At 38.1% G+C, this 27,777-nt stretch overlaps 2 protein-coding genes across 8 annotated transcripts in view; one reads left to right on the top strand and one right to left on the bottom strand.

The window, feature by feature from the left end:
- Positions 1-25,886, bottom strand: part of HEPACAM2 (HEPACAM family member 2) — a 97,545-nt gene extending 71,659 nt beyond the window's left edge. For 5 of the 7 annotated variants that reach the window (XR_011246600.1, XR_009520617.1, XM_060020524.1 and 2 more), the window contains exons 1-2: positions 10,938-11,331; positions 5,967-6,251 (exon numbers count right to left, since the gene is read on the bottom strand). Coding sequence is in view for 5 of the 7 variants with exons in the window: in XM_060020524.1 (XP_059876507.1) it covers positions 5,967-6,251; positions 10,938-11,331 (679 nt within the window). In the remaining 2 variants the exon portion in view is untranslated. Of the gene's footprint in view, positions 1-5,966; positions 6,252-10,937; positions 11,332-25,516 lie in introns of those variants that run through there. The other 2 variants (XM_069541014.1, XM_069541015.1) reach the window with 2 other exon arrangements.
- A 183-nt stretch (positions 25,887-26,069) lies between these two features.
- Positions 26,070-27,777, top strand: part of VPS50 (VPS50 subunit of EARP/GARPII complex) — a 140,953-nt gene continuing 139,245 nt past the window's right edge. Inside the window, exon 1 of the mRNA XM_060020518.1 lies at positions 26,070-26,173. Within this exon, the coding sequence (XP_059876501.1) occupies positions 26,141-26,173 (33 nt within the window). The 5' untranslated portion in view covers positions 26,070-26,140. The remainder of the gene's footprint in view (positions 26,174-27,777) is intronic.

Below are 27,777 nucleotides of genomic sequence, written 5' to 3'. Positions count from 1 at the left end.
TTCTGCCAAAATAAAAAATAATTCCTGCTTTCATGAAGAAAATTGTCATAGAAACAGCGCCTTAAGAAAATAGAAAAGGTGATTCATGCTGAAATTCTCAATGATGATGTGGTCCTCTACGGGGGAATATTGGAATATAACATTTACTACATTACTGAGGAACTTTGCTAAAGGTCAGAAAAAACAAAAACAAAGCAAAACATAACAATGAAGGGCCAGAGCACTATAACTAAGAAGCTGTTATAATGGGAATTTAGCCTTCCTACAGCTTCATCAAGTAACACTGAAATCTGAAAGGGATATGAAGAAAGATAATCTGGTCCATTTTAGGCAAATTCAAGAAACCCCTACTGAATTCTTAATCTGTGTCAAGTATTGCCTTAGGGATACAGAGATGAATAACACGGAGCTCCTATTTTGGCCTGAGGTGCTTACGAGTGGAAGAGACTAAAGGAAACATAATGCAGTGAGTTCCAGGGGAGAGATGTGCGTGGGGTGCTGCAGGAGCACAGCAAACCTCTTAGTGACACTGAAGACCTGAGACCAGGGTGGGGGCAGGTAAGCCTTTCTGGAGAAGATGATATTGTGAAGGAAAAGGAGGGTATAACTAGGTGAAGAAAGAGAAGTGGGAACATCAACTAAGGCACATATTCTCAGTTTGCATGGAATAATAAAGATTGAAAGCATGTTGATGCTGTATCAATAGAGTAAATGACAGTTCTTCAGATTACATATTTTATTTAATTCTTGTAACCCCAAACCCAAACCAAAACCAACAAAACAAAAACAAACAACAAAATGGCTAAAACTGTGACAGTAAAAAAAAATAATGAATCTGGGTTGTGTTTCTGTATGTTACATGGGTAAAAACTGCTTAGCACAAACAAGACCATGATGTTTGATTTCTGAATCAAATCAAACCATAAGTGAATGAGTGAATAAATGAATTAGTGAATAAGATCAATAAGATGAGATGTTGATCAAGTGAAGGTCCTTGCATTTGAATGCAAAAATAATCAAGAAAATAAATTATTAACATTCTATTCAGAATTACCACAGAGTAAGAGTAAAAAATCTTAAATCATCTAGATAATTCATCTTTACAATGTGGAAATGGAACCCACATTGTAAAATTTTCCAAGTGTTCTTCTTTCTACTACCTGTCATTAGTCTTTACTCATGACAGGTGTTTCTCTGTGAGATTTCCATAGACTATGCCTAAAAGAGTGCAAAGAAGAAAGTTCAGTCTGTAAATAGAAGATATGTCCTGTAGAATCTGAACTGATTCAGATGGGGATATTCTAATTCTTTCAAATAACACAGGAAAGGAAAGAGGATTTAGGAGTTTAAAGCATAATATTTAACATTTACAGGTGTGATTATGGTTTTCCCCCCATTTTAATACTTTACACACTGTGTATCACCATATTCTGTGATAATCATAAGATTAGGGCATGAACTTGCACATGTTGAAAGAAAGATCTTATTTTCACTTTGCCAGATAAAACTAAACTATATAGCAAAGCAAAAGTGTATTTCAAGATGCAAATGATACTTTCATGTACCTGTAATTGCTTATGCAATTTCCCCCAGGAATTTTTCATTTACATCTATGGCTAGAATTTAAAGATAGGTAAATAGATGGTGAGATAAATAGATAATAATAAGAATTCATGTAAAGAAAATATTTTCATGTAGAAAAATAAAATGTGGTAAATAATGGTAACGTCTGGGGAAGAAAGTTCTTTTCAAAGTATTCTTTCAGTTTTCTCTTTGCAGGTATCTTCTAAATTACCCAGGCTTTCCACAACTTCTTGCTGTCATGTTGCCAATTATGTAAGCATAGTTTGGGCTCCAAGGGAAAAAAAAAAGAAAAAAAAAGAGGAAAAGCAAAAGAGCGAACATTATTGAGTTTTTCCTATGTGCCACTTGCTGCCTTCTTTACACATAAAATCTCACTTAATCCTCCCCATCCCTCTAGAGATAGGTATTAGCCTTACACTGAAACAGTGCAGATAAGGAAATGAGGAAACTGACGTACAGGGTGACGATGGCAGTCTGAATGGACAGCTTAGGCTCATAACACCGTGCTATCCACTACACTCTCCAAAGGACACGATATTTACTAGAGTCCATGGTTGAAACAAAATAAAATCAGGTTTTCTTCAGTGGACAAAGAATGCTCCAACACAATCTTACTTCTGCTCTTACCACATTGAATGCTGGTTCCTCCAAATTAATATTCAGTAGATGATATCTGGCTGGTTTAATATCATGTTTTGCATTTTGTACGTTTTCTATGTGAATGTAAACCATTTAGACCAAATAATAAAGAACAATGTAAGGATGTGTCTATATAGCCCTAGATTCGATTCCATTTGTCTGCTCACATTTTCTTTCACTGTGTTCAAGTACCTTGAATGCTTAGGTCTGTGCTACCTGGAGTTGAATGGAAGCTTAATTCATGTCAGAATAATCTTATTCAGTCAAGAATATGCCTACATGTATAATAGATGGTGCCAAATCTAAATTTTTCACTCCAATTCAATGCTAGTCGTGCAGAGAGTCACAGTTTACACTTTGTAAATCTATTTCTCTGCCTTGTGCTTTAAGGCAGACAGAATCTTTTCACAATATAACTAATGATTGTAATAAATCTTATATAAGTTGCTTCTAGTGAGTGGTGTTTTGGTATTTTTTGGTGAAAAACTGTAATTTCCTTCTTCTCTGGCAATCTTTAATATAATTTCCTCTGTTTCTGTTTCTCTGTTCATCTTTGAGACACTGAATTCTGAACTAGGTTGGACTAGCAGTTAATCCTCTTTGAGTTCCCCTACACCAAAGGTGAATTACACAATCAATGTATGAAGTTTTTTCTATTTCTGTGTGAACAATATTTTTCAGAAAAAAATGCTTTCATATTGCTCTTAGACATGTTTAATCACTGTATGGAGTTCAAAATTGGTAACGTTTTTCTCTATATTATAGGTTAATAAAATATATCCTACCTTCCTTTTTCCCTTTCCTATAAACACTCTTTCTATAATTGCATGACATTTGTGATCAATTTTGAAAAATGTGATCTCTTGACAAACATTTCTTGATTTAGTCTAGAATATGTGTGTATTTATTTATAAAACATTCTGTAGTCTTTTAAAAAATTTGAACATTTGCTTTAAAAATAATTTTCCTCATTGTTTACAAAGTAATGCCTGGCATTCGAAGTTCCCCCTAATCTGACTCAAATATACAGGTATCCTCTGATTTCAAAAACTTTGCATTACGCCACTTGGCTTTTATGAAAGACCTACATTAGTACCTGTTTTAGCTGACTGAAAGAAATCTGAAGAGGATTTTTGCTTTCACAAAAAAGATGAAAAGCAAAAATTGTCGTTCAGTGTTTGTTTTGCAGGAGCCGTTTTAGAGGCAGTGGGCACCCCAGCGGCGAAAGTGGCGCCACCAAGCCCCTTCCCGGGGAACTAAACTCAGTATCTCCGTATGAAGGCTCCATAGCTTTGAACTGCGTCTGTGAGCAACTGTGCTTTATTTTGATTTATTTTGTGCATCCATTAGCAAGACATATCATAAGGCAACTGCTTATTCACTTTATACCATTTCGGTTTACACAAGGTTTCATAGGAACGCTCTACTTTCCGATGGAAGGGAGTGGGGAACCTCTATCTATTCCTCATTGTATCCTACGCTCTAGCCAAACTGGACCATTTGCCAAATACTTTGACCTCTGCTTAGTGTCTGTGTCTGCTGTCCCTATTGTGTGAAATGTTTTTTACAGACATTGCCCCTTGCCTCATTCATACCCATTGTTCAAGGTCCATCTCAAATGTTATTTTCTATAATAAGCCTTCTCTCCAGCTAGAAGTAATGTTTTCATCTCTGAATTCCCATAGACTCATAATATTATAGTAATAATAATGGCCAACAGTTATATAGTATTTACTATGGGCCAATCACTGTTCTAAGCAATTTATGTAAAGTAACAGATTTAATCCAAACAATAACTCTGTGAAGTAGGTACTATCATTATCATCATTATATGGTTGAAGAAACTGAGGCACAAGAGAGGTAAGGCAGTAGGAGCAGGATTTCTGGCTCCAGAGTTCTGGAGCTATACTCCTTTGTATACATTCCTATGGTATCTAAGACATTCTCATACATTTCACTGTCACATTTTCTTACTTCTGCTAAAATATAGGATAGCTTCCAGTTTTAAGATTCAATGGTTCTATTTTTATCTTAATTTTGCTTAATTAAACAAATGTTATTGTATAACTGTGTCATACCACTGTACTCCACTTCCCAGAAGTTGCTTTTCCTGCCACAATTCTGTGGCTCGGTTTTATTGTTAAGCTTTATCTAGTTGAAAAAACCTACATATGCTTTTTTCCAAAGAGTTAATAACACACTTCCTCAAGAAGACTATCAATTTTCTATTGAAGAAAATAGAATACAGATGTATCAATAATACAAACAGTTTCCATTTACTGAATGCTTGCTTGGTGTCGTCTACTGACTATTCTTCAGAGAGGATTGATTTCATTTAATGTGGTGAGGTAGTTTTAACCATCTCCATTTTACAGATGAGGCTCAGAAAAGTCAAGGGATTTCTTAAAGTCACATAGGTAGTGACAGAACCCATTTCCCACGTAGGTCTACCTCCTAAGCACCTAAACACTAGGTTTTAGGGCCTTTCTGAGCATTATGCAGATATATTTGATGAGTGAGTAGATACATTTACAAGGCTTAATTTTACCCTTGTGATTCAACCAGCTGAAACCTCCACCCTCATGCCACATAGTGAGAAGTTTTCCTTTGCCATGCCTTATTTATTTTGTTATATTGCTGTTGTGGCCACGCACTAAGCTATAATGGTAACTGATCAGATGACTTCCCAATGTGATAAGCCATTGGTTCAACTAGGGGAGATTTTGCACACACCAGTCCCTCTCCCCCACACTCAGGGGACATATGGCAACGTCCAGAGACATTTTTAGTTGTCACAACTTGAGGGGAGGGTACTACTGGTATGTAGTGGGTAGGGGCCATGGATGCTATTAAACATCCTATAATGCATAGGACAACCCCCCACAACAAAGAGTTGTCCAGCCAAAATGTCATTAGTGTGGAGGTTGAGAAACCTTGTGAGAAGCTGAAATTAGAATGCAATGTTAAACATATTGGAGGTGGTGCTATGGAGCAGAGGGGATGGGGAAAAATAAGACAATTAAGAGAGAGAAATCTTGCTTGGGTTGATGATGATAATATGACATGAACTGAAAAGTTTGGTGAACTTAACTTGTACATGAGATTAAACAAAAATAACGATAGCAACTACATCAACAGAAAAAAGAACCAGAGAGAATTGAAAGCCAAAATAATTACGGATTCCCTGGGAAGCTGAATAGCTTACTGCAGAATAATTATGCTTTCTCTGTGATCCTCTCTGCACCCTGCCTCTAGAAGTGGAGCTGAGAAAATGGGCAGAGAGAACAGCCACGCCTTGGGCCGCATTTCCCATGCATAACCCGGGAACATTCTTTCTCCCTGTAGTCAGCTCCAGAGCACATCCCTCTCCCATTTTATGATGAACAGCTCTTCCTCCACGGGGGTGAATAAATCAGTGTCTTCTGCATGGTTCTGGGTTTGAAATTGAGGTTCCTACTTTCCACTAGAATTAAGGTCACACATGCACTGAGTCAGAGAATGTATCCAAAAAGGCCCCTGGCCAATATCTCAACTTGATTTTCAAGAAACAGGGTTGTACAAGTAACTATATTTCATGACAAGACAGTACCTAGGAAGTATAATTGCACCTAGTACTACATTACAATGATGGTGAAAACCAAATGACATCTGGTGTCAACATCTGGTGATGTTCTCTGTGACTCCTCTCATGAAAACTTCCCAGAAGAAAACTCATGTGTATGTATATATTTTAAAAAACTTACAATATATGGTAGGCATAATGATGGCACTTTCCATCTCACTGATAGGGTTCTTCACCAGACAACTGTAATTCCCAATGTCTTCTTTGGTCACTGGAACAATATGAAGGCTGTTGTTTTGGAGAGAAAAGGAGTTGGTGGAGCTGGTGTGGACAGGCCTCCCATTTTTTAGCCACTGGTAAACCAGCCGGGTGCCCCCTTCCACGAGGCATGTCAGGGTCATGTTCCCCACATACTCCACAGCCCCAGAGGAAGGCTGAGTCTGCACCACTGGTTTCGTGACAGGATCTGCAACATCAGAACAGATAGAAATGATTTTTGCCACCACAGAATTATAATAAAAGTCTATGAGGTCTTTCAAATATTAAATCCTAGGAAACTGATTCCAACGTTTTGCACTTTATAAATGTAGACAGTTCAGGAAGTAATTAAAGAAGAAAATAAAAAAGTCATGGCAAACACAAAATGATAAAATATAAAAATATCATTTATAGCAGAAATAACTGAGTCTAGAAGTTACTCTTCAAGGATTTTCTAATGGAAACCTTTACTTTATAGATAATGCAGTTAGTGGTAGAGAATATCGGCTTCCTATTTCCTGTTCATTGTGCTTTCCCCCGACACCATAAGGGTGTACTCTCACAAGCAAAGTTTACGTAGTTATTCCCCTCTCTTGATTTGTCCTAATATCCCAAGAGCAGCTGGCAGGGATACATGTGGTGAGCGCAAATTCCTACCCACCATCTGCAAAACACAAAGCTCAGATATATTATACTTTGGGGGGATTGAGAGAAAGTTTTAAAGAATCACATTTGCACCATTTACTTTTCCTTCTATGTAAGTGAACTAATTACATGTTTTAATTACTGTGCATTTATATTGCAGCGTTATGTTAGTCACTGAACCATGTTAGTCACTGTACCATGTTAGTCACTTTAACGAACGAAAGCCTAAAATAATCTCCTTCTATGCATGATTACAGGACACACAGAGAATGAGATGATATATAAGTAACAGAAAATTGGCTCCAATGTTTAGCTTTCAATTTCCTATCAAACTTTTAATTGGGGTTGAGATAAACCCACGTACAATACTCACCTTATCTTTGATAAAGGAGGTAAGAATATACAACGGAGAAAAGACAGACTCTTCAATAAGTGGTGCTGGGAAAACTAGACAGCTCCATGTAAAAGAATGAAATTAGAACGCTCCCTAACACCATACACAAAAGTAAACTCAAAATGGATTAAAGACCTAAATGTAAGGCCAGACACTATAAAACTCTTAGAGGAAAACATAGGCAGAATACTCCATGACATAAATCCAGCAAGATCCTTTTTGACCCGCTTCCTAGAGAAAGGGAAATAAAAACAAAAATAAACAAATGGGACCTAATGAAACTTAAAAGCTTTTGCAAAGCAAAGGAAACCATAAACAAGAAGAAAAGACAACCCTTAGAATGGGAGAAAATATTTGCAAATGAAGCAACCGACAAAGGATTAATCTCTAAAATATACAAGCAGCTCATGCAGCTCAATATCAAAAAAACAAACAACCCAATCCAAAAATGGGCAGAAGACCTAAATAGACATTTCTCCAAAGAAGATATACAGATTGCCAACAAACACATGAAAGGATGCTCGACATCACTGATCATTAGAGAAATGCAAGTCAAAACTACAATGAGGTATCACCTCACACGGGTCAGAATGGCCATCATTAAAAAATCTACAAACAATAAATGCTGGAGAGGGTATGGAGAAAAAGGAACCCTCTTGCACCGTTTGTGGGAATGTAAATTGATACAGCCACTATGGAGAACAGCATGGAGGGTCCTCAAAAAACTAAAAATAGAACTACCATACGACCCAGCAATCCCACTACTGGGCATATACCCTGAGAAAACCATAATTCAAAAAGTGACATGTACCACAATGTTCACTGCAGCTCTATTTACAATACCAGGACATGGAAGCAACCCAAGTATCCATTGACAGATGAATGTATAAAGAAGATGTGGCACATATATACAATGGAATATTACTCGGCCATAAAAAGAAACGAAACTGAGTTATTTGTAGCTAGGTGGATGGACCTAGAGACTGTCATACAGAGTGAAGTAAGTCAGAAAGAGAAAAACAAATACTGTATGCTAACACATATATATGGAATCTAAAAAAAAAAAAAATGGTTCTGAAGAACCTAGGGGCAGGACAGGAATAAAGACGCAGACATAGAGAATGGACTTGAGGACATGGGGAGGGGGAAGGGTAAGCTGGGATGAAGTGAGAGAGTAGCATGGACGTATATACACTACCAAATGTAAAATAGATAGCTAGTGGGAAGGAGCCGCATAGCACAGGGAGATCAGGTCGGTGCTTTTCGTCCACCTAGGGGGGTGGGATAGGGAGGCGGGAGGGAGACGCGAGAGGGAAGAGATATGGGGATGTATGTATATGTTAGCTGATTCACTTTGTTATAAAGCAGAAACTAACACACCATTGTAAAGCAATTATACTCCAATAAAGATGTTAAAAAAAAACAACAATAGCTTTTAATTGGGGTTGATGCATCTTCTCAGGTAAATTTGTCATGACTCAGGTTCACATTTTTTTTACACTGGAAAATGTGCATTAGAGCACAAACAGATCCAATCCTTCTGCCCAGAGAAGACAGGAAAAAATGAAAGATAAGGAGAAAAGAGGTTGAAAGGTAACTTGCAGGGGTGCTGAGTAGTTCTGAAGGCTCCAGCCTTTCTCAAGATGGGTGCAATCAAGTGGTCCGCTCAATTTAACCCTTTATATTCCCTGGCAAGAACAAAGGGTTTGGAATAGCTTTTGTTTACATTATTATGATTTAAAAAGAAAAATGAATTGGTACATTTTATTATGTAGAAAAAGCTTATATTTCAAATGTGCCCACTCATGGAAATACATGTGGTATGGAATAAGTCAAATAGATGATGTTGAAGGTCTCATATGGGAGAGCCAGTTATTAGAATTGACGTTGGTACTGTGATCATACACTTGCATTTAACAGTGTATCTCAGATATGGAAGTTTCCTAAGAAGATTTTTTACACAGGCCCTAAACCCCTATCAAGACCTTTTTGTTGCAGGGGGAAGGCACAATATAGGAGTAGGTTAATAAGAAGTACAAACTACTATGTATAAAATAAATAAGTTACAAGGGTATATTGTACAGCACAGGGAACAGATTCAATATTTTATAATAACTGTAAATGGAGTATAATCTATAAAATTTTTGAATCACTGTATTGTATACCTGTAATTAATATAATATTGTAAATCAACTATACCCCAATAAAAAAATTTTTAGAAAGAACTTTTGGCTGCATGTCCATAAACAGATCCAACTGTACTACATATTAACAAGTAATGGATGTTCTATTAAAAGTTTGGAAGGAGAGACGAGATACTACCCAGGAGAATTTCATGAAAATATGAAAATGTCCTCCTTTTCTCTCCCCAAAGTTGTTCTCTAGGCATCTGCTGCCACATCCTGTGTGTTTGTTCCCCTGCAAGCTCTCCAGTTTCCACTCATTTACTGTGCACATATTTACTGAGTGTCTACAAATGGCCTGCATCGGGGTTTAGGCAGTGAGGAAAAAGCAGCAAATACAAAGCCTGCTCCCACGGACCTTGTATTCTAGGCAAGGAAGAGAAACAATAAAAAAATAAAAATATACAATACATCCAGTGTTAGGAATGGAATAAATCAGAACTCAAGATAAAGAGTAACTCTCTCTCTCTCTCTGTATACTTTACATAAGGTGGTCAGGAAAGCCTTTACAGATAAAGTGACACTTTGGCTGAGACCGAAAGGAAATAGGGGATAGTGCCATTACCTAGGAGAAGAGCAACCTAGGTAGAGTGAACAGTCAAGTACAAAGGCCCTGAGGTGTGAGTGTGTTTGGCCTGTTCTAGGAAGAGCGAGGAGGCCAGTGTGGTCAGAACAGAGTGAGTGAGGGGAAGAGAGGTGGGAAGGGGTCAGAGAGGTACTGGGTATGTTCGGGGGGTCACACTGGGCCTTGTGGGACATCGCTAGCACTTTGGCTTTGACTGTGAGTAAGACAGGAAGCTATGGGAGGATTCTGAGCTGCAGAAGGCAGGGGTAGAAACGGGGATAGTGGACCAGGCTGTTAGGACAGTTCAGGCCAGAGCTGACGGTGGGGTCGAGCGGGTCGGTAGTGGGTGTGGTGAGAAGTGACTCACTTCTGTCCATATCTTGAAGGTAAAGATGCCAGGATTAACTTGTGGACTGGATGTGGGGTGTGAGAGAAAGAGGGAGTCAAGGGTGATGGCAAGGTTTTGTCCTAAGCAACTGATGGAATGAAGTTGCTATTTGCTAAAACAGAGGAATATTGTTAAATAGACAGGTTTAGGGGGGAAAAATCAGAAGTTGGGCTTTGGGTGTAGTATATTTAAGGTATGCTGCTTACATACCTCAATAAGGAAAATAAATGTCTGAAAGTTGGCTGAACCCCACTCTCCCTCAGAGGACATACCTAGCAAATTCTATTGTTGCTTAAGTATGGTCACTGTGCAAGTTTCATCCTCCCCAGTGTACCAAAATAAAAAAAAAATTCTTTATGTGACAAAAATGGGGCGCTTCCCAGGGTACATTCTGTTAATGAGAAATAAAATTTTCTCTGCCTCATTGTATCAGCAACTTTATACTTGATAGTTTCCAGGCAAACAAATAATATGTTTTCCTTACTGCTTGATTACCTTTAGCTGGGCACTGCGCATATACTTTACATGCATGTCTTATTTAATTCTCAGAAAGCCTCATGAGGTGGATAATGTCATTCATGCCATGAGACACTGAGGCTCTGAGGGTTAATTTGCCCAAAGTTGCAGAGCCAGGACCTAAAGCCCAGGTAGTCTAATCTCCTGAGCCATTGCTAACTGCTGTGCTACTCAGCTGCCCATGTCACTTATAGCGGACTTACCATCAACGGTAACTTGAATCTTCTGACTAGCTGACACAGTTCCATTTCCCTGAATGTTGACCTTCACGATGTAATTGCCTTCATCAGTGAACTGCAATGGGTTGATGAGCAGGGAGGCATTGGGTGGCATCATGGTGAATTTGTGTTGGTATTCCAAGTCGGGAACCACAGACTTATTCACAGAGCCCAGTAAGTATTTGGGCATCGTGTGGGGTCTCTCAAACAGCCATATGATCTGGATGTCTGAAGCCGGAGTGTGGAATCCATAGTGTACGGGGAGGTAGAGAGCCTGACCCCTGATGCCATGGACTGTGTGTGATGGCACGGCCACCTTCAGCCCGGAACAAGCACCTGCTATGAAGGAAAGGAAAGTTGTAAAGACCCTGAACCACATTTCACAATCTAAAGGGGAAATACAGAGAGAACCTGATCGGGCGATAATCCTTTTCAAAGAAGAGAGGCTTCTAGGTACTGACTCTTCTAGTACCGGTTACCTGTAGAGGTAAATATTTGTCTCTGAAACCTGCATTTTAAAAACTCCCCACAAAGACTGTTGATTGCATGACCTCTTTAAAGGCAAGATGAAAAGGAAAAGCAGAAGTTATTATCTCTAACTGTTGAAGAATAATGGGAAAAGGAGAACTGGGAAAGATTATTAGTTCTAAAGTCCAATGAAACCTTTTAAAAAATTTGAAATTGTGACTGATTAATGTCTGAGTCATATCATATCCTAATCAAACTATGTGGTTGAGGGGCTACTTCCTCCTGAGAATCTTCCTCCACAGTCTTCTGAAATGGCTTAACAGTCCATAATTGGAAGTTTTTCCTTTTAGCTGAAGCCTTGCCAAATGCAAATATCCTAAGGAGAACGGCATTAAACTATGACCAGTTGTGATTGGTTATCCCTGCTCAGAAGCAGGGATCTGGTTGGTGTGTTTGAGCCACAGCAAGAGGCAGGAGCAGGTGGAGAAGAGTGGAGTGTAGTGAGACAGGAGGCCAGCAAGGTGGCTGGGCCAGACCAGGGAGTGCCTTAGGGTCATGGCAAACACTCTGGCAATTTTACTTTGAGTGAGATGGGAACACAGCTGGATTTCTGTGAGCAAGACGGATAGAGGTCTTTCTTCTTATTTTTTTAGGTGTGCTCTAGCTGCCGTGAGAACTGACTGAAATAGGGGAAAGAGCAGGAGCAGGGTGACCACTTAGGAGATGACTGCAGTAAAGTAGGCAAGAGATGACTGTGCTGTAGATAAGGGTGCTAGTAAAAGATATTGTGAGAAAAGCCCGGTGGTGCTAACAGGATTTGATGACACATTGCGGGTGGGATACAAGAAACAAAGATGAGCCAAGAATGATTCTAAGGTTGTTGACCTGATCAACTGGAAGAAAGGAGTCGTCATTTATTAATGGGCAACTAATCAATTAATCATGGGGAATACTGTGGGAGACATTTTTGTGGAAAGATTGGGAGTCAGCTTTGGACATGTTCATTTTAGATGCCCATTAGAAATCTAAGAGGCAAGGTTTCTTCGTAGTTTCTGGCACCTGGAGATTTCCCCTTCTTTACCTTCAGCTATATATTGTTTTATTTTATCTAGCATATATATATATATATTTACAATTGAGAAGACAGTTCTCCTTAGCTCAGGTTACCATGTAGCTACCATTTTCTACCATTTTGATTAGAATACTAATCAAAAGCTCTTTGCTTCAAAATCCTCATTTTAAAGGGGAGCAATACGGTACCTACATCATATGAACAGTGGAGGAGAAAATGAGAGGAATTTAAATGTGAAGTCTTTTGAACAGTGATGGAAAAAAGAAAGAACGGAAAGGAAATTGGAGACAGTTGGCATAGACAACACTTCTGGGGAATTTTGCTGAGAAAAGGAGCAGAAAAAGTATTTTTTAAAATTTCTTTTTTTTTCTTTGGATAGATGCTGAACAGCATGTTTGGAGCTATTGGAATGATCACTAGAAAGAGAAGTCTTGATGAAGCAGAAAACAGATGGGTGAGGGTGGAAAAGAATCCTAGGTGAGGAGGGATGAAAATTTGGGCACAAATAGAGATATCTTACAATTTCAATTTTGTCATATACAAAATGTTTATCTTCTTTGATTGCTTCTCCCTTTTCATCTCTACTAGGAAGGGGATCTTTAAGATTTATCTGAATCATGTTGTGAAAGGTCATCAATATTAGGAAGGGAATGGTAGAAAGGTCTGTTTGTACAACGATTTATTTGGAGAAACTGAAATATGTAGGTCTGCTCCTATGAGGAATAAATTCTACTAACAGTAAATTCCTCTCTTTCTTTCCCAGGGTGGAGGTTAGAGCAAAGATTTCCATGGTTTTCGTTTTTGGGTAGCTGTTGGTAAACAGTGAGACCCTGGGGCCAGCAGGGAACTCAGAGCAAGGAACTGAAGAGGAAAAAGGACAAAAAGGAAGATAAGAGGAGGTTAAAGGGAGAAGGGGTGCCTAGATGCTCAACTGAAACTGACCATACAGACTAAAAATTAGGTGACTCTATGGGAAAAATAAATATGTGTCTTACAGTCTCCTTGGGCTCTGTGTGTATTTGTGATTGACATGCAGTTTTTTTTTTCTGATAATGGGCTGTACCTGTACATTCATTGTAGTGATTTGGTCCATAACAAAGGAGTTACAAAGGTATGAGGATTTGCTTCTGTTTTCTTTTCTGGCAAGTGCAAGAATGTTAAATTTGTAGTTCTTCTTAATTTGAATCATTAGAAAAAGAAGGAGCTTGTTGCTGGGAATTATAAAGAGGAGATAAAGTGTACTGCAGAAAAGGCAAGGAAATCATAAGAGAGCTAAAGGGAGATGAGAGAGTAAATCTAGGACTTAAAACTAGTGATGTCTGAGATATGTGAAGCAGAGACTGAGAGAAGGGAGTGAAGCTCTTGAAGTCATAGACATAGAAAGACATTGGGCATTGGATGGCGGACCTGTACAGGAAAAGATTCCTCTTAGTACATGTGTTATCTGCATGAAACAACAGGCATTTTCATGCCTTTCATTGTAATTGGTGATAGGAAGTGCCTAACAAGTTCCTGGTAAGCAGAACTAGTTTTTTAGCACCCATTATTACTAACTTAAGATATGTAAAATGCACTTTTCACTGTATTTATTGTGTTGCTATTTCCTTTTTTACTTCAGTGAATACAAAAATATTCCTGAGGGTTTCACGGTTCATTCTTGATCTTGGACTCCCTTGTCCATACAGTCTTAAATTAATCACTTGCAAATTGCCTGGAAATAGGGATTTCAGGAACCTATTTTCTAAACTTGCAGAGAGATTTCTGAATTTCCTACTGTGATAAAGTTAAAAGTACACTGAAATATGAGGTCTTAGTACAGAACACATACCTGGGATAAAATGGTGATTAGTTAACTGACCTTAGATAAGTCATTTTAATTCTCTGGATGGCAGTTTTCTTATGTGTGAAAAAAGGGTAATATTAGATGAGGTCCAAGGCCTCTCTCTACTCTTTATGTTTATGTTCTTGACATCCTAAGGTGCTTTTCTCAGGGTAGCAGCTACTCTACAGTTTAAAGGGGAAGGACTCATATTTTAGTGAGAAAGGGCCCAAAGAATTTTGAAGTATTGAATCTCAGATTTAATATCCACTTATTAAGTTGGATATCTTTTCATAAAGTGGCAGTTCTGTGTTTTTTGCCAAGGTATCAAGGGGGATGGTGGGAATCTACATCATTGCCTTGAGAATGCACTGGAAAAAACGGCATAGCTCCTGATATAAAACTCAGTAGTTGCCTCTGACAGTAAGCAATTTGGTCATTGACTTATTGGTCCACTTAATACATTTCACAGCTCAACCTAGAAACCACTGCTAGACTGAGCTGTAGATAGATGGCCTGAGTGCAATTCTGGCCAATCTGTTCTCGGACTTTGGGGAAATCATTGCAGAAGTCCTTGTTTACTTTTTTTTTTTTCTGAAAAGGGGAAGAACGCTTTTTCTCTACTTTTTGTGTGGTTAGGTTGAAAAAGATTAACTGAGTTTGTAATATTCTGAATATGATTGGGAGGCATTTTCTTACCATGGAGTGCGAGCATGACTAGAATAGAAATGTAGGTGACTTTTGGATCTTGACTCAGAAAGCTGAATCTTAAGTAAGAAAGCTTGATTGGAGAGTCTATGACTGAAGTTATGGGAAGAAATTTTATTTAATAAAATATTAAATATGATACAAATATTGCAGCCCAGGGAAAAACGAAACTACTTTAGCAGAAAATAACATTTTATATGGCACTTACAATAATCATTAAGGGGAGTGACCTAGTTCTTTAGTCTATTTTAGAAACTGCATCATGTAATAATACCTTAAATAATATATTACCATCAATAGTATCTCTGAATATATTCAATGCTTATCATACCAAATGATATGATATCATGTTATTTAATTATTTTTCAAATATGTGTGCTTTTTCAAATATATGTATGACAGTGAGAAGACAGCACAGCTGTTACAATAGCTGTTTGCTTAGATTGCCTACACCATTTTTATCAGATAAATTATAGGTAGCAAGTTATAAGAGTATCAGTGAGGAATGAAATTTTCTTTATACAGTTTCTAATCTCAGCCACTAAAATCTTTTTATTTTGCAGGAAAGACATGAATCTATTGATATGATGCAATCCTTACTTGTAGTGAGCTTTGCAGAATAAACAGATAATAGGGTGCTTTTGCTACATTTTAGGATCACATACTCTTTTGCCATTGCTCTATTTCCCCTGACAGGTGTGGAATCCATGCTGGCAAAACAGTAGTTTACGGACTTAAAAAAATTAGCTTCATTTTGAGAAATTTTCAAGTGCTCTTTCCTTGTTGTACGAGAAAATGTAAATGACTGAACTATTGATTTTAGGAAGTCAACCTCTGTAAGAACAAATAAATTTTATGAAAATAAATGATATAAAAATGGATGAAATTTTAATTTCCCCTTAATATTCCAAATATTTGTACTTAAATGAAAATTCAATTTTATTATTAGATTCACTAATACGTACTTTTTGAGTACAAAAAAGGAAACCCTTGACTTTTTGCATATAAGGCACTACACTAATTTGGAGAACATTGATAATGCCATTAAAAATCTGACATACAGGGACTTCCCTGGTGGCACAGTGGTTAAGAATCCGCCTGCCAATGCAGGGGACACAGGTTCGAGCACTGGTCCGGGAAGATCCCACATGCTGCGAAGCAACTAAGCCCGTGCGCCACAGCTACTGAGCCTGCACTCTAGAGCCCACAAGCCACAACTACTGAGCCCGCGTGCCACAACTACTAAAGCCTCTGTGCCTAGAGCCCATGCTCCGCAACAAGAGAAGCCACCACAATGAGAAGCCCGTGCACCACAATGAAGAGTAGCCCCTGCTCGCCACAACTAGAGAAAGCCTGTGCGCAGCAACAAAGACCCAACGCAGCCAAAAAAAGCAAATAAATAAATTTATAAAATTAAAAAAAAAATCTGACATACAAAGTTATAGCAATACTCTCCCCTTCAGAGACTCCCTTAAACTATAAAACTAAGACATTATAAAGGACTGTCCAGCGATAAAGGACACTTTTGACGTCATATTGCAAAATTTATCTATATTCCAGCAACAAAAGACTCCCTAGACCAGTTTCACTGTATTTAATATAAACATCAGACTTCACAAAGTGACCTCTACCGTGGCTCAAAATAGTTGGCATTTACTTCCCCATTGCCATGTATGATATTAGCAAGCACAACACAACTATTATTGACTGAAAATAAACTCTTGTATCTTTGGAGAAAATAGAAATTATGATGTACTTTGAACAGACTTTACGAACTACATTTGGGGCTTCAAATTTCTAAGATTTTTTAAAAGAAAAAACAAACTGATACTCAATATTCCAAAATACAAAAACATTTCCAAATTACCCATGGTCTTTACAACATACTACCAATGGAGAAAAGTAAATTTGTGAAAGAAAGAAAGTCTTAAGGGACAATAACTGCTTTAGCTACTTATGAACATGCTATCTATTTCTCTAAAGTATATTTAATTTTATTTTAGTAGAATTCTTCAAATGAATTGTCTCTAAGTTCTTCTTAAAGCCAATTACAAAAAATTACTTAGGAAATGACAGCAGTCCCATTGTTATAAAATTAAGTGTGGCACTGACACAATGGATACTTTCGAAGCCCAGAAAAATGCACAAAGATAAAAAAGCCAGTTACGGTCATCACTTAATTTTCCTAAAAATTTCAAAACCTAAACAGATATATAGGCTTGAATTTGACAACATAAACACTGGAACAATAATCACAACTATGGGAAACTCAAACATTTAAAAAATTTACAAACTGTATATTTCAAATATGCGGAATATGAACAATATTAGGGATAAATGTAAATAACAATCACATTTACTATGAAAACTATACCATAAGATACCAGTAAGTGCAAAGCTCTAAACTACTGAAGAAGGCTAAAACTTAAGTTGTTTATTTAGCTAATTTGTTCTTAAAATTTAAGGAATAAAGTTTTTTTTTAAAAATTTCTGTCTCGGATATAAATAAAACAAGAGACTTTTAAAACTGATAAATAGGAAGAATGGAAAGAAAACACCTGGTGAAAATAATGATGACATAAAAACAGTGGGAATGTTGGAGAAAGACTTTAAACTCTAAGGTTAAAGAGGAGAATGAGGGAGAAATACTAAAGTAGAGAAAAAAAATTTTAATTGAACTAGCCATTGGGTAAAGAGAAAGGCTAAAGGCATTTTGGAGAAATAATACTTTTAAACACATTTCTCCCGATTGTGTATAAAATATTTTGTTAGTTTGGAATCTCACCTTTTTCCACATTTCATAAGATAGGTAAAAAATAGGTAGAGCTAACAGTTTGCCACAATATCTTTAATTAAAACAGCCCAAAACTATGTTCAAAACTTGTTTTAAGTTTCACTGTAAGTGGTCACAAATTCATGATCTACAAGAATATTTGCCAAAGTAGAATGCATTAAAGAGTGTTGAACCTATATATAAACTCTGTAAAAAGAAGAGATTCATTAAGTTTTTAGAATGTCTTAACTTTCTTAATGAGTGCTACTCACAATAACTGTTGTCCTAAGAAAACAATAACCATCTATTTATTGAACCTCACTTCCCCTAAATGATCCTGTTTCTTTGCTGGAACAAAGTGTGTTATTGTTTAAAATTCTAAGCTGTTCTTCAATTATCTGAGTGAATCTACAGCCTAAAGCAAATATTTACCTTATGCCCACAATTTAATAAAAAGGTAGCTAGAACAAACTTCATGCAGTGCCTTACCTAAGAGAAGGAGGTATATTTTGCACTGAAAGACCCCAACCGTGCTGCTGAAGGGCTCCATGAAAGCATCCTGTCCCATGCATACAGTGCCCTGTTCCTGGTGGCAACTTGGTTCATGGACCAGCAGCTGCTGGTTTATTTGCCAGGGAAATTAGCAGTGAGGTAACATACCCTAGCCTGCCTCTTGCTTCTGTGATTTGAATACAGAATGAATGTGTATACAAAGGACACAGGGAGTGGGAACACCTGTTATATGCTCTGCAAAAAAACAGGCTTGTGACTTTCAGAACAGCTTCTTAGCGATTATCAGTAATTGTCAGCATATTTCATGAATTATTCTTAGTTATTAATAATCACATGAAGGAAAACATCCTTTTGGGTGACTCTAATGAAACCCAGTATGCTTTCATAATGAGAGCATATTGTGAAATTTCCTGAAAAACAAAAGCGGGTTTCCTATCATGTAAAACGATGCCACTATTTTGAAATTAAAATTTTTTTCAATGAAAATTGCAGTATTTCATGTATCTGCTAAACAGTTATAAATCACCATGAAATCACTAAGTAACATGTAAAAGTTATACCAAAGAAAATAGAGCATCTTAATGTCTTTAAATGTGTATTTTTCTATGTAGTACTTCCTGTTACAAATGTCTGCCATGGTTTTATTGAATCTATGGATTCATGTAATTTTTAAAAGCAAACCACAGGTGTGTTTCCAAGTGACACTGAATCATGGACCGTGTGTAATTATAAATAAAAGCTTAAACCAAAAGATAATATCTGAGGTCACATTTTCACAACTGAAGCACAGAATAAGTGAACCAAGGCCCAGAGACAATCTTGCCTCTTACAGTGGTATCTGGGCTACAGATTTTCTGCCTGGCCTTTTCACTGCCATGGCAGCAGGCAGTCTGCGCACTTCCGCTTAATTTACTAAGTTATAAGTTAACCTCTATTTCATTTAATCTACTGCAAGAAGGTTCTAGTCCAAGCCTTTGCTATATAAAATAAAAATCTGCATCTAATCAAGCAAAATTCCTTGCATAAATCATTTTTTTAAAGTAAAGGCTCACTGAAGAAGTTCAGTGACAATAGGGGAAGGAAGAATATTCCTCAAGTGTAATTAAAGGTAAAAAAAAAAGGAATGATAGTTATTTTGGAGTTCAAGTTTGGAAACACTTTTAGCATTAAAGCTTCCAGAACTGTTTCTACAGGCAAAGAAAATAAGTGACTATTGGAAAACCTGAGGCCTCTTCAGAGGTCACTTTATGACCTCTCCAAGCTTCAGAAAAATGGTAAGAGCTTCTCCCTGGTAATTATTATACCACAACTTTCTCTGTGCTATATCTAAATTTTGCATGTGTAATTTAGAGATAGCAGCATTATTTCAGCACTTATCTCATTAACCTCAATTGATTTTATTGCATGTTTATTTTCCCTCTGGGCTCATTTAATACAAAGACTGGTCTTACTCATGTATGGATCTAGCATAGTGGTTAACTAGTATTTTTGTTAAGTTGTTCCCCCAGAAATAAATCCAAATGTTCCTTGGCCCATGTCCTCTGATTCTCAGTCGATGCTTAAGAAATGCGTATAAATTTTAATATTGGATTGCACAAAATACAATTTGGAAAGTAATATTGAAGTTCTATATGTAGCACATAGACTCCCCCTCACATCTTTTAAATCAATATTAATCTCTAATTGTTTTTTATTAAATAAGCTCTTTCTAGTGCTTTTCAGAAACAGTGCTGGCTCATGATAAAGTGTTTTGGGTCCTAGGCAAAGTGGGAGAAATAAAGATGATGGAGTAAATTTTTCCTAATGTTTTTTTTTTTTTTTTTTTTTGCGGTACGCGGGCCTCTCACTGTTGTGGCCTCTCCAGTTGTGGAGCACAGGCTCTGGACGTGCAGGCTCAGCAGCCATGGCTCACGGGCCCAGCCGCTCCGCAGCATGTGGGATCCTCCCGGACCGGGGCATGAACCCATATCCCCTGCATCAGCAGGCGGACTCTCAACCACTGCGCCACCAGGAAAGCCCTTTCCTAATGTTAAATTTACTCAATCTAAAGGACTGATATTTATTCTGAGATTTTTTTCTGTTTTTTTTGTGTTATATTAAAAATCCTTTACTTTATGACATAGCGATAACAGATGTTACATAAATAAATTAAATTCCAAAATGAATTAGGTCATCTTTTCATGTCATGGCACACAGTAAAAAACGACAACGCCTGTCTGGCACATCCTGAGAAAGTGTTGTCACAGAACCATGATAATGCGCCCTCTAGTGGCAGATAGTAGGAATAAAATCTTAGCTGCTGGAGTTATTTCTGAATTCAGGATGTTTACACAGGAAGCCACACAAGATAATGTTAAAATATACCTTCATTTGGTAAAGGAGGCAAGAATATACAATGGATAAAAGACATCCTCTTCAATAAGTGGTGCTGGGAAAACTGGACAGCTACATGTAAAAGAATGAAATTACAACACTCCCTAACACCATACACAAAAATAAACTCAAAATGGATGAAAGACCTAAATGTAAGGCCAGACACTATAAAACTCTTAGAGGAAAACATAGGCAGAACATTCTGTGACATAAATCACAGCAAGATCCTTTTTGATCCACCCCCTAGAGAAATGGAAATAAAAACAAACAAATGGGACCTAATGCAATTTAAAAGCTTTTGCACAGCAAAGGAAACCATAAACAAGACAAAAGGACAACACTCAGAATGGTAGAAAATACTTGCAAATGAAGCAACTGACAAAGGATTAATCTCCAAAATTTACAAGCAGCTCATGCAGCTCAATATCAAAAAAACAAACAACTCAATCCAAAAATGGGCAGAAGACCTAAATAGACATTTCTCCAAAGAAGACATACAGATGGCCAACAAACACATGAAAGAATACTCAACATCATTAATCATTAGAGAAATGCAAATCAAAACTACAATGCGATATCATCTCACACCAGTCAGAATGGCCATCATCAAAAAATCTACAAAAAATAAATGCTGGAGAGGGTGTGGAGAAAAGAGAACCCTCTTGCACTGTTGGTGAGAATGTAATTGATACAGCCACTATGGAGAACAGTATGGAGGTTCCTTAAAAAACTAAAAATAGAACTACCATATGACCCAGCAATCCCACTATGGGGCATATACCCTGAGAAAACTATAATTCAAAAAGTGACATGTACCACAGTGTTCACTGCAGCTCTATTTACAATAGCCAGGACATGGAAGCAACCTAAGTGTCTGTCAACAGATGAATGGATAAAGAAGATGTGGCACATATATACAATGGAATATTACTCAGCCATAAAAAGAAACGAAATTGAGTTATTTGTAGTGAGATGGATGGACATGGAGTCTGTCATACACAGTGAAGTAAGTCAGAAATAGAGAAACAAATACCGTATGCTAACACATATATATGGAATCTAAAAAAGAAAAAAAAAGTCATGAAGAACCTAGGGGCAGGACGGGAATAAAGACGTGAGCTACTAGAGAATGGACTTGAGGACACGGGGAGGGGGAAGGGTAAGCTGGGACAAAGTGAGAGAGTGGCATGGACATATATACACTACCAAACATAAAATAGATAGCTAGTGGGAAGCAGCTGCATAGCACAGGGAGATCAGCTCCGTGATTTGTGACCACCTAGAGGGGTGGGAGAGGGAGGGTGGGAGGGAGGGAGATGCAAGAGGGAAGAGATATGGGGATATAGGTATATGTATAGCTGATTCACTTTGTTATAAAGCAGAAACTAACACACCATTGTAAGCAATTATACTCCAATAAAGATGTTAAAAAATATATAACTTCAATTGCTTTCCATTTTTACATGATTATTAAAGATGGTTTAGTGTTTTATCATTATAAGAAATTTCCCACCATCAACATCTCACATCTCACCTGTAACCTACTGAGGGGCTCTGATTTACCATACAGTTCAGGAGCTTGTTTATTGATCTTATATTTGCATTTAAAGTAGAAAAACTGATTACATTAAGCAATCTATATCCATGGTGACTAAACTGCAAACAATGCCAGAAGCTACTGGGGGTAGTGTGTGTGTGTGTATGGGTTTGGGTGGGGGTGACTGCAAGGCTTTTTGTCACTTCTCAACTCACACTGTAGTTTACTGTCAAGTTTGTTTAAATTTTAAGTAAGGCTTGTCTTGCTTTATAAAGCAGAGTCTTCCATATGCATTTCAAACATCCACATTCATTATTTACTAGTAGCATATGAGTGCTTTGGAATCGCAGGAAGAACTGGGAATGAGAGGCGGTGACATGCCAATGCCAAGGTCAACATAGGGCAGTGGGGAGTAAGAAGAACTGGGGAAAGAAAGCCCTGTCTTATATTCTAATTCGATAGGTCTTAGGAAAGATTAGAGTTTACAGGGGAGAGCTGGCTGCTAGAGGAGGCCATCATAATCGCCTCTGTCTGTGCTAGTGTTCACTCCTACTACAGTGCTGCCTCCCAGAAGCCCTAATCTACTGATATGGCCCCTAAATGACTATACAGCAATGTTTTCCTTCCTGGGCCCTTCTCCAGGTCACTGCTTTACCTTTGGCAAGTGTCCTGTTTTCTACTACTGCTTGCTCAGGAAGTGTAGTTACATCATCCTGGGGAGGCCACATCTTTCTGCGGCTTTGGTATTTATAGGATGACTAGAAATGTATCTGCCTAATCAAACCAGGATCTCAGCTTTTATTTAAGCTTCCAGGGGCTCCTCCTATTTGGGCCATCAGAAATATGTCCTTATCTTACTTTACTGCTAACGCTACTGCCCCGAATCAGATCAACTTACTTAATTCTTAGCCTGGATGTTCCAATCTACAAAAATGGGGCTGGCACCCCTTTACCAAGGGACGGCTGTCCAACAGGTTCTCCTCAAGACTTACTGGCAGGCCATCCACACCCTCCACTAGTTTGCTCTGGCCTACCACTAATGACCCTCAGGCAACTGTGAAAGTTCTAAGTCTCACATATGTATGTTTTTTTTTTGTTTGTTTGTTTTTGCGGTACTCGGGCCTCTCACTGTTGTAGCCTCTCCCTTGCGGAGCACAGGCTCCAGACGCTCAGGCTCAGTGGCCATGGCTCACGGGCCTAGCCGCTCCGCGGCATGTGGGGTCTTCCCGGACCGGGACACGAACCCGTGTCCCCTGCATTGGCAGGCGGACTCTCAACCACTGCGCCACCAGGGAAGGCCTCATATGTGTATTTTTGAAAAATGGAAATGAAATGACATACTTCACCTTTTAAAAAGTGCTCTTTAGGGCTATAGGTTTTTGTTTTTATTTTTTAGTTTAGGGAGTTAAAAAGGTAGCATGGGTGGCTCAGTTATTTTCTATAGTGTTAGGGTATGCTGAATTAGAAAATATATTTTATTTAGGCAACAGCACTGATTTACTTTACATGTTTCCAATATTATAGTTACAGCCTTTGAACTTTTAGAGGCCTGGCTGTCCACTTCGTTTTAGTTAATAAGAAGTAAACTAAAGTGTAGAGTATTAGAGTTAAACAAAGTTGTAATGCTTTCTTGCCTCTTCAGCGTCAAGTAGATACAGAAAACACTCGCTTCCCCAGTTTGGCGGATAGGAAAAAACCAAATACATAAAATGAAAAAAACTTTTTTTTTTTTGGTCACCTGCAACTTTGTGTATTGAGGGGAAAAATTCTGGGTTTGGATCTGGGTTCTAGTCCTGTGACCTCAGAATCTTAGATGGATTCATTTTCTCATTCTAAAGAGTAGATTTTAAATGCTAGAGCTGGTTGCCTATAAGAATCTCTTGACCTTAAACAAAGAACTCCCGCAAAAATGATAGCAATAACAATGGCATCCTCCTCAGGTGAATCTGAACAGTCAAGTTTGAGAACTACTGGACTTGGATCACCCCTAATATATGCTTTTCAACTAAATTGTAAACTCCTTAAAGGTCAAAACTGTATTTTATTAATCTGAAGTGCTTAGGATAGTGTTGACTAGTGCCCAATAATCAACAAATGTTTACTGAATTGGGTTTCATTTTATATGCTAATATGGTCAGCAGTTTCTGATACTTTCAGGGACTTCTAAATACTGAAGACTTTCACACAGTAAGAACTCTCTGGCAATTAAGATTAGAGCAGGTGAAGAATGAACTAAACTAAAGTTGCCCAAAAAGTACTGAAATTTCTTCATGGGGTTAGAAGTAACAGAGTCAGAAAACCATATAAGTAAGCATATCATTTTAAAAGGAACTGTCAAGCACAATGACAGAACTATGAACAGCGTGGTTCTGTTGGAGCAGAAAACTGGGCAGAATTATGACTATGATACTTCATAATCGTAAGGTGCTTTACAATTTATAAATTGCATTCACTTACATGCTCTCACTTATCCTTACAAAACCCTAAGTCAAATATTACAACCTCATTTGTAAAAAATTCATAAGGCAAGATGCTGAGAGGTCAAAAACTAGAATTTCAGAGTTGCCAATAACCTCTATATTAGTGTCCCCCATTTGCACACCACTTTATTATTTTTGCCATATCTGACTATCACCCACTACTGTTGTTTATCTAATATTTTTCATTAGTTTGGCACACTTTAACATTTCTTTAGTTGTCCTAAGAAATATCTTTGAAATCATGGGTCTGTGTTTTATTATTTCCTAATAAACATTAATTGAAATAAATGCAAAAAGAAAATCCTTGGTAGCCTTACTTAAAACATCTGGATAAACAGCCCTTCATTTCCTGCTTGCACATCTGCAGTAACCTTAGGCAAGTTACTTAATTTCTCCGTACCTCAGATTCCTCATCTTTAAAATGGGGATAATAGTACCAACTCCATATGATGCTTGTGTGGATAAATGAGATACCAAACGTAAAGCTATTAGCAGAGTTTTTGACAGGTAGTAAGCTCTCAATAAATGTTATCTACTGTTAATTGTTAGCTCTGGGTCACTTTTTTTTTTTCTGGTATTCTCATAATTGGAAAGTTCTTTCTTAAATTAAGCCCCAAACCACTCCCCTGTTGCTTTCCCCAGTTTAGCTAAACTGCTAAAAGTTGAAAAGAGGACGTTAAAGTGACATGTGTACTTATTGTTATATTTTCCATCTTGACTTGCCTTAGATTACACAGGTGGTAAAATGATAGGTGGGGATTAAATCCTTTGGTTTTAGTTTTCTGCTCTGGATGCCAATACTGAGGAAGAACAGCCCTAACCTGGACAGCCGCCATTGGACAACGTGGACCACTCTTTTACTCAGGCCAAGCCCTGCGCCACCTGGAGAGTGCCAAGTTCTCAGGTCACCTCTTGGAGCCTTCCCGTCCTTGGCGTTCCCGTCCCTTCGCGCGAGTCTGTCGTCCTCTCACTCCGCCCCTCAAGACCAGGTGGGGTTTCCTCCACCACACTCCTGGGGCGGGGTGGTCATGTCAGTCTGGTTTACATACTGTCTTCTCAGTGTTTGCTCCTGTTGCTCAATGTCTGGTCACCTATGAGTTAGGTTTTCGCCTCGCCGGAGCAGCTACCGAGAGCAAGAACCGCTTTAAAGGCCGGCGACCGCCGTGGTCTCTCAGAGCAACAAGATTTGTGGGGCTTAACCGAAGCGTCAGCTGCTTTCCTTGCCGGGAAATGTAGTACCTGGGCCGTCCTCTCGCCTCCACTGCAGGTGCCGACGGCAGCCGGGGGACTACAATTCCCAGAATGCTCTGGGAAAGGAAGGGAAACCCAACTCGGCAGCTCCACGTGACCACTCACTATGGCTTCCCTGTGTTGGGACCGGCTGTCTGGTAGTTCTGTGTGATTTGTTAGTTCTCTGCGGCAAGGTGCCCCCTCACGAATTCGACATGCAAAGAATCAAATCTCTTATGACCCGGCAGGTAAGTCGCAGAGGCTGAAGCAAAGGTCTCCTTCATCTTTCCTGGAAGAGGAGCCGAGATGTTCTGTCCCTGGGCCGCAGGCAGGCAGATAACCAAGTTATAGGTTGTGGCAGGTGTCAGGGGCATCATAAAGCTCGAGCACGCCCTGGAAAACTCACCTAAGCCGCCAGGTTTGGAGCCCTGCTCAGGTGGGTCCCGGTGACCCAGAAACATTCCTTTAGATGAGGTCAATGACGAAGTCGGAGGCTACATTTGTTCGTCCTTTTCTGCCTTTTGCCAGCTGTCCGGTGATAGCCCTAACTACCCTGCAGGGTTCCCTTTATCCAAGCTGCCCATCGTCTGTGAGGATGGCCTGGGTAGGGAAGTGAGGTCTGTGCAATAAAGATGACTAGACAGAGTGAAAAAAGCAGATAATTTGAAGACAGAATTGATAGCTTTATGACTTTGAGCAAGTCCCTGAATCTAGTAGCTTTAAGTTTCCGGATGTGAAAATGAGAATAATAATTATTTTTGTTCATCCTGTCTCACAGTTCTGTTATCGGAGTCATCAAGTGTATGTGAAATGATACTTAAAAAAAAATCATTGTCATGGCAAAATAATGGTCTTTTATTTTTTGCCAGAATGCTAATTCATGAATAAAAACTTTGGCTGTTTTCTGTCTCATCTCATAAATGTTAGGGACTTCCTAATAATGTGTCAGCTTCCTTCAAATCAGAAGTGGCAGAAACTTACTTTTATGTACTTATTGATTATGCTTTGGTTTTAGATACCTTTATTTATTTCAACTCTAATATTTTACTAGAATTGGCCATTCTTTATTATTTTTATATGAGAGAAGGATAATTTAGATTAAAATTTTAAATCAGTGTGATTTTGGGAACTTTGGAGAATGTGGAGGATGATCATTTAGTGAAAGGTTCATTTGTGAATTTTTTTGTTGATTAAAAAAAGACTACAAATGCCAAATTAAATTCTTATTTGATAGTTTAGAATTTGAGAGATAACTGAATAGATTACAAATTGTAGATCTCTGGTGAAGAATACACGAATCCTATGTGTTTATTTTACTTCTGTCAAATTATATTGTTAATGTCATGAAAATAAAATTTAGAAGTTCTGTGAATAATAAGAGATTTAATTAAGTGTGTAATAACAGTTGGCAGTTCCTCACATTTGTTGAGTCCTGGTCTTATGCTTCATAACACTTCTTTTTTTAGGATAGGTTTGAGTCCTGCTCCATCCTGTAGTAGCTGTGTGACCTTGAGCAACTTACCTAACTTTTTTGAGCATCTGTTTTCACATCTTTAAAATAGGAATGATAACATGTATCACATGGGGCTTTCCTAGTGGTGATGTGTATATGATATGATCAAGGTAAAGAGATAAAGGAGTTACCACAGTTCCTGGGCCTTATCAAAGAAGTGCATGATCATAGAGATCATCTCAGTGACTGAATTGATGGTTGGAAAGCGGGAAAACTGGAAGCCAGCAGTAATTCAAACGATAGTTGATTTCAGGCTGACTTTGGTATCCGTTTGATTTTTTAAAAAAATAATTTTATTTATTTATTTATTTTTGGCTGCGTTGGGTCTTCATTGCCGCG

Source organism: Delphinus delphis, chromosome 9 (genome assembly GCF_949987515.2).
Source record: "Delphinus delphis chromosome 9, mDelDel1.2, whole genome shotgun sequence".
Classification (NCBI taxonomy): Eukaryota; Metazoa; Chordata; class Mammalia; order Artiodactyla; family Delphinidae; genus Delphinus; species Delphinus delphis.
The sequence above is the reverse complement of the archived record's forward strand: the minus strand, read 5'-3'. Positions and strand labels throughout refer to the sequence as shown.